The sequence below is a fragment of the Lagenorhynchus albirostris genome, chromosome 2, assembly GCF_949774975.1.
Source record: "Lagenorhynchus albirostris chromosome 2, mLagAlb1.1, whole genome shotgun sequence".
Taxonomy (NCBI): domain Eukaryota; kingdom Metazoa; phylum Chordata; class Mammalia; order Artiodactyla; family Delphinidae; genus Lagenorhynchus; species Lagenorhynchus albirostris.
Genome location: NC_083096.1, coordinates 77658318 through 77665525, shown reverse-complemented (window position 1 = coordinate 77665525; position 7208 = coordinate 77658318). Strand labels below are relative to the sequence as shown.

General features: G+C 46.3%; 1 protein-coding gene across 3 annotated transcripts in view; it reads left to right on the top strand.

Annotated features, from left to right (window-relative positions):
* The first annotated feature begins 4399 nt into the window (after window positions 1-4399).
* The window catches only part of PIP5K1A (phosphatidylinositol-4-phosphate 5-kinase type 1 alpha), a 45543-nt gene continuing 42734 nt past the window's right edge, over window positions 4400-7208 (top strand). For all 3 annotated transcript variants that reach the window (XM_060138899.1, XM_060138900.1, XM_060138898.1), the window contains exon 1: window positions 4400-4819. In XM_060138899.1, coding sequence (XP_059994882.1) covers window positions 4738-4819 — 82 coding nt within the window. In that variant the 5' untranslated portion in view covers window positions 4400-4737. The remainder of the gene's footprint in view (window positions 4820-7208) is intronic.

Genomic DNA, 7208 nt, shown 5'->3' with positions numbered 1-7208 from the left:
TGCTCGACACCACTACCTGCGGGCGGGCAGCGGAAGCCGGTCGCCTACAGGCAGAAGTAGCAGAGCGTCGAGAGGCTCGTAGTCCCATCCCCTAGGCCTTCTCAAAGCTTCAGCCCCGCCCACTCCTGCGTAGAGACCACCCCAAGCTCCCCGCCCCAGTTCGCGCGCCCATCTGGGCTGTGGAATGACTCCACTCGGAGACACCAGGAGCCCCACTACCCCAAGTACAGAATTTGGGAGTCTAGAAATTTTCATTTAGAAGAGGTCAGTCTCCCTCTGCTCCAGTACGTTTTCCACTCTGCTGTCAGTAGAAACCTTTCTAAAAACGCAGATTTTGTCACTCTTCTGCTCAAAAATCTTTAATGGCTCCCCGTCAACTACAGGATAAAGTCCAAAATCCTTGTGGCAGAATAGTAGTGTGGTTAAGAGCACAGCTTTAGAGCCAGCCAGACCTGAGTTTGCGTTTGAGCTTAAGGTCTTCTAGCTGTGTGACTTTGGACAAGTTGCTTTACCTCGCTGAATTTCAGTTTTCTCATCTGTAAAGTGGGACTAATAATAATACCTACCCTTTAAGGTGGTTGAGAAGTTTAAGAAATGTAATCCTTGTAAACTGCTTAGCACAGTATTTAGTAAGCACATAGATGTTTAGTAGGTGATAATTATTAATTTTTTTGTATTTATTTGGTTGCTCTGGGTCTTAGTTGCGTCAGGCAGCCTCCTTAGTTGCAGCTTGCCGGCTCCTAGTTGCGGCATGTGAACTCTTACTTGCGGCATGCATGTGGGATCTAGTTCCCTGACCAGGGATCAAGCCCGGGCCCCCTGCATTGAGAGCATGGAGTCTTAACCACTGCGCCACCAGCGAAGTCCCTAGGTGATAATTATTCACATGGCATTCAAGGTCCTTCATAATTTAGCCTCTCCCTGCCTTTCATAGCCTCAACTCCTGCCACATCATCCTATTCTAGCATCATTTCCCTGACACCAATTCACTGTCATGCCTCCATGCTTTTCCTTCTTCTTAAAATCTCTTTTCTTTCTTGTCTATCTGGAAAAATTCCAATTCTATACGACAGTGGAGTCTTCTCAACACCGATTCCTCTCTTCCCAGTCACAGCTCCTATAACGCTTGGGATCATGCCTCCTAAATCCTCGGGAATAGTTCCAATCTCAAATAGTTTGTGGTATTATCAAGAATGTATCGGTACTTCCCTGGTGGTCCAGTGGCTAAGTCTCCACGCTCCCAATGCAGGGGGCCTGGGGTTTGATCCCTGGTCAGGGAACTAGATACCACATGCCGCAACTAAGAGCCCACACGCGGCAACGAAGATCCTGCGTACCGCAACTAAGACCTGAGGCAGCCAAATAAAATATAAATAAATAAATATTAAAAAAAAGAATGTATCAAAATAACGCCATTCACAGCAGCATGGATGGACCTAGAGATTGTCATATAGAGTGAAGTCAGAAAAAGAAAGACAAATATGGTATAATATCACTTATATGTGGAATCTAGAAAAATGATACAGATGAACTTATTTGCAAAGTAGAAATAGAGTCACAGATGTAGCAAACAAACTTATGGTTACCAAGGAGGGAAGGAGGGAAGTGGGATGAATTGGGAGACTGGGATTGACATATATACACTACTATACATAAAATAGATAACTAATGAGAACCTATGTATAGCACAGGGAACTCTACTCAGTGCTCTGTGGTGACCTAAATGGGAAGGAAATCTAAAAAAGAGTGGATATATGTATGTGTATAACCGATTCACTTTGCTGTACAGCAGAAACTAACACAACATTGTAAAGCAAATATACTCCAGTAAAAATTAATTTAAAAAAAGAGTGTATGGGGCTTCCCTGGTGGCGCAGTGGTTGAGAGTCCGCCTGCCGATGCAGGGGACACGGGTTCGTGCCCCGGTCCAGGAGGATCCCACATGCCGCGGAGCGGCTAGGCCCGTGAGCCATGGCCGCTAAGCCTGTGCTCCGCGACGGGAGAGGCCACAACAGTGAGAGGCCCGCGTACCGCAAAAAAAAAAAAAAGAGTGTATCAACTTCTCTTCCCATTTTTTATTCTGAAAATATGGTTTTCAAAACACAGCATTTGTGCATACTCTGTGATGGCACCTATTATGTTTTATTCTGATCATTTCTGTGTCTGTCTTTGTCATTAGTCTGTGATCTTTTTGAGGCCAGGGACTTTATCTTCATCTGTGTATACCAGGAATTCCCATAGTGCCTAGGATGTAGTTGAGGCTAAATAATGCTAATTCAATGAATGAATGAAATAATGACTAATTGAGTGAATAAGATACCCATCCTCTTACTTTGCCTCTATGTTGACCTAGCCACTCCATTTTGACGTTAGGAACTGTCCTAAGACATGAAGGTCACTTTAGTAAGGCTGTGTGTGTTTGTGTGTGTCTGTGTATACACTATTTCCTTTAAGTCTGTATGTGTGGCTCTATTTTGAGATCACCAGATTGCCATCCCCCTTTCTAAAGGATATATTGGTGAATTACCTTTTGCATATCCTTGGGGACACCAAGCCAATGTGTCCTGTTCTGCCCCTGCTTCCACACCCTGCCACGTCACCCCAGTACTGCTATGCCAGGAATGTTACTGGGGTAGAGTGGCTCTATGACTCAGAGGCCACGCCAGGGATTGACTGGGAGTGGAGGCAAAGACAAGGTTTTGGGGAAAATATGGAAAACACCCCTAGCCCCACTTTTTGAATTTTGCCCTCATCCATTCATATATTCAGGAGCATGTACTGGGCACTGCTCTGTGCCAGGCACTATTCTAGATGTCTGAGATATAAAAATGGATAAGATGTAATCTTTGCCCTGGAATGTTCACAGTCTTATGAGGGAGACGAACAAGCAAACAGACTGACATAATACAAGGTGGTAGGAGTAATAGTAGCTATTTTCTGGTACGTAAAGGAGAAACAAAAACCCCTAAGAAGCTACAAAACAGGGGTCTCTTCTTTCAGGAGGGCTGAAATCTAATTCATAGATCAAATCTGAGGGAGAAGATCCCCCTGTTGACTTACCGCCTTGGTAAGTCAGGGTTTTATTGGTCTATTTCCAATTTTAAAATCAGAATCATAAAATACTTCAATGTAACACAATCCCACTGCTATGGAATTATAAGTGGTAATACAAGCATTTGAAGTTTGTCTATCTTCAGTACCTAAAGGAAGATGAATAACCCAGCAGGTGGCAGCAGGGAAACAATTATTTTAGATCTTGATGACGCAGGGGGTAGAAGGCAGAGGTAAATGCTTGGAGATATTTTCTGGACGTTCAGGTCCTATGTTCTCTTTCGAAGACCCAGAAGACATCCGGATAGAGGATAACCAGGCCCATGTTGGGGGCTGCAATACCTAGGATTTTTCCTCCATTCCTCTTCATTTATTCATTCCACGAATAATTATTGAGCCCCTACTAAGTACAGACTTACGTCATGGGAGGAGCTGGAGATACAAGGGTGAAACACAGTCCTTGCTCTCTAGCAGCTTACAGTCTGTTCAGAGATAGTCAGGTCTTCATATCCCCAACGGGGTTCATAATCTCCAGGGTATTTTGTTAAAATTGAGCGGGGTTAGTACGAAGACTAGACTAGAATGGGGAATTTCTCTGAGTCTCCATGCCCTTTGGAGCATAGGTAACTGAGAGAGACTAAGGGCCTGGATCACAGGAAGATTGTGTTAGGTTTCTGATCGCCTTCCGTTGCCCTTTTGGACAGCTCTTTATTCCTATCCATTTATCAAATAAATGGACATTATTCGTTCATTTATCAAATATTTACTCAACTCAATCACTGTGCCCAGTATTGCGTTTGAGGCAAAGTGTAGATCTGTTTCGAATGTCATTCAGAGGAAGGCAAGACATGCACGCATGTTAAACTAAATGGTAAACAAGGCAGTAAAGCCGGAAGAATACTTGGTGGAATGTGTTTTGTGATATTCGACTGTTTAACGTCTTTGACTTGACACCGGCGCTTCTATCGGGAGTTCTTCCTGGGCTGTGAACTGGAAAGGTCAGCCCCGCGTACTCAGATCCCCTGCTCAGACTTCGCAACCTAGTCTCTTCAAAGAGTCGAACGTAGATTGACTCACCGAGGCACCGTAGACAGGGGCGCGCCGTCTTCGACCCTTGGATTTGTTAGGGCGCGAGGGACCCGCGTCATGTGACCAGGATCAGCCTCCTGATTGGCTTGATTTCTCTGGGGCCCTCCCTCCTCCCCTATTGGATGGGATGGGCCGCGGAGAAGGTTGGGCGCATGCGCGATGCCGAATTGCTTTGGCCACCGGGAGTGGAGCGGTGGGGTTGGGCGATAAACTGGCTGTGGCTAGGGAGGAGGGGAAGGGGCCACTCGCTCCACTGGAACTTCTCACTCTCCACCTTGTTCTTTTAGGTGTGGTTTGGTCCGGACGCGGGGTCCCGGCAGCTGGCTTGAGCTTCCTCTGTTGTGAAGGGGGAAAGTAGCTCCCGCGGAAAGCGGTTAAAGTTGCGGAGAGGGTGCGAGACGAGAGTTCTCCCCCATGCCCGCCGAATGGTGCGGCCCTGAGTTGGTCCCGGAGCCGGCGCGACGTATCTGAGAGAGGGGGCGGGGAGGCGGCCCGGAGAACGCGGGTTCTGTGAAGAGACGTGGGGAAGATTCGACTCCGAGAAGAGGAAGAGGATTCAAAAGGAGCGAGGCCGCTGAGGGGGAGGGGGCTGCCAAGATGGCGTCGGCCTCCTCTGGGTCGTCGGCGGTTGGGTTTTCATCCGCGGATTCCGGGGTCCCTCCCTGCACCTCGTCTTCAGGTAATCAGGGCGGAGCGTGGGCTGGGGGCTGTTGACAGCTGTGCGATGGGGGGAAGAGCGAGACCCAGGAAGGGCACCTGTAGTTGGGGATGTCCGAGTCGTTGCCGGTAAGGAGGACAGAGGACTAGGCTTTTCTAGCTTTCTGAGCTGGCAGGGGGAGTGTGAGGAAAGGATGGATTTGACTGAGAAAAGGGAAGCTGTCAGAAACATTGGCTGGCTTCGAGGAGACCGGGTTGAGGGCTTTGAAGGAGTAGGGTCAGGAAGGGATGGAGATTGACGGTGGGGGTAGGAAGGCAACAGAAAGGGAACCGAAGGGAGTAGAGAAAAGTAGAGTAAATGGAGGCTTCGTAAGTAGGGAGGAATTACGTAGTGTGAGAGGCAGGTAGAATCCAAGTTAATTGCGGGATTAATTGGATGAAACTGTGGAAGAGAAGCCATGGGACTTAAAAGGTATGGAAGCGTTATGGGACGCTTTCCATTGCTGGGGAGTTAGGGAATTGTGGATTTTGTTGGGGGTGGGAGTTATTGGAGCCGTCTTTTTAGTCACACCTTCCCCTAATGCGTCATTCCTTCTCACTTCGTGCCCCCCGCCCCCAAACACGCGTGCGCTCGCACAGATAAACGTACAATTTTATCAAACATTCTCCTTTGGAGACTCCCATCTCTAGACTGCCCAACTTTGGGAAGGAATGGGAGGTTTTGAAGAAAACCTGAGGAATGTGGGAAATCAGGGCTAAAAGACCCTGAAAACAGATGGAGAAGGCGGAACGGTGGCGTCTCGAATTGCAGTAAAGGTTGAGGGAGGTGATGCTGGGAATTAGGCCTGAGAAGGATGGGGTGGGGGTGGCTCTCAGTGCTGTGGCGAATATTGCATAATAGGAAATGGACTGGAGGAATGATTAGGCACGACATTGGCACTTGGAGAAGGGAGCCAGGGAATATAGCTCAAAGTGGTTAGAAACTATTGAAGATTGAGGAGGGCTGAGGAGCCCACAAGAAAAGCAACAGATTGTGTGTAGGAGGGAAAATGTGTGGTGTTGGGGTTTGTGTGTGTGTGGGGGTAGTTTGAGTCAGAAACTGTTCTAGAGCTTCCATCAGAAATGTCTGGGGTTCCACAGTGACTGTTGCCTCTACACTGTGGACAGGAGAGGCTGCCACATGATGGATGCTTTACCTGAGACATTGACATTTACTTAGGCCTGGGATTGCATCCTTCCCATTTTGAGGTGACTAAATAGAGGGTTCCACCTTTCATATTCCAGTTCAGATGAGCAAATACTTGGTCACAAATATCTTTTTCCAAACTGCAGTTTTATTTATGTACATCTATTTTTAGTTTCTTGAGAGGTGATTTTTACCTTTCCTATAAAGGATTAGCAGGCCAGAACAACTCATGTTGCATTCTAAATGTGAAGAAGGATAAAGTTAAAATGACAGTGTTTTTAATACAGTAGCTCCTCAATTTAAAGCCTCTTCTCCCGCTCCCGCAGTGCTGAAAGAAGAATGGTTGTGTACAGTCGTTAAGCAGACTTAACTATCAAATCAGGTATTAGAAACCAGGTTGATCTTTTTTTTTTAAATTAATTTATTTTTTATTTTCGGCTGCCTTGAGTCTTTGTTGCTGCGCTCGGGCTTTCTCTAGTTGCGGCCAGCGGGGGCTAGTCTTCGTTGCAGTGCCCGGGCTTCTCATTGCGGTGGCTTCTCTTGTTGCGGAGCACGGGCTCTAGGCGCACGGGCTTCGGTAGTTGTGGCTCCTGGGCTCTAGAGCGCAGACTCAGTAGTTGTGGCACACGGGCTTAGTTGCTTCGCGGCATGTGGGATCTTCCTGGACCAGGGCTCGAACCCTTGTCCCCTGCATTGGCAGGCGGATTCTTAATCACTGCGCCACCAGGGAAGTCCTACTATCTATTTAAGATGTCACTATTTGATATTTTTGTATGTTTTTATATTTTCTGCCAGATCCGAGGACTAGCAAGATGTAATTCAGATTGAATAAATGTTTTTTGCTATTGTGTTTTCACCAGAAAATCAAATATCAGATTTTAGTGGACATTACAGCTCCTTGGCTTTACTGTGTTCATATGTGAAGTCAAGATATATAAAAATGGCTAAAAATAAATAGCTTAGATTCCTTTTTTTACTTTCGTTTCTTAACACCGTCCTTTTCTGCTTCTTTGGCAAATACTGAAATGGATTAAGAAATTAAGAAAAATGCTCATAAATATTTCTGAAAACATGGGATTATCTGTGTGCAGATAAGCATTGTTGACTTTTTGTTGTATCTGCACGTTCACTTAGGTTTTGGCTTACTGAATTTAATTTAATAGAATATTTCATTTCAGGGATATGTTTTTGAAGAGGATGTTTGATTCTGATGCAAAAAAAGCTA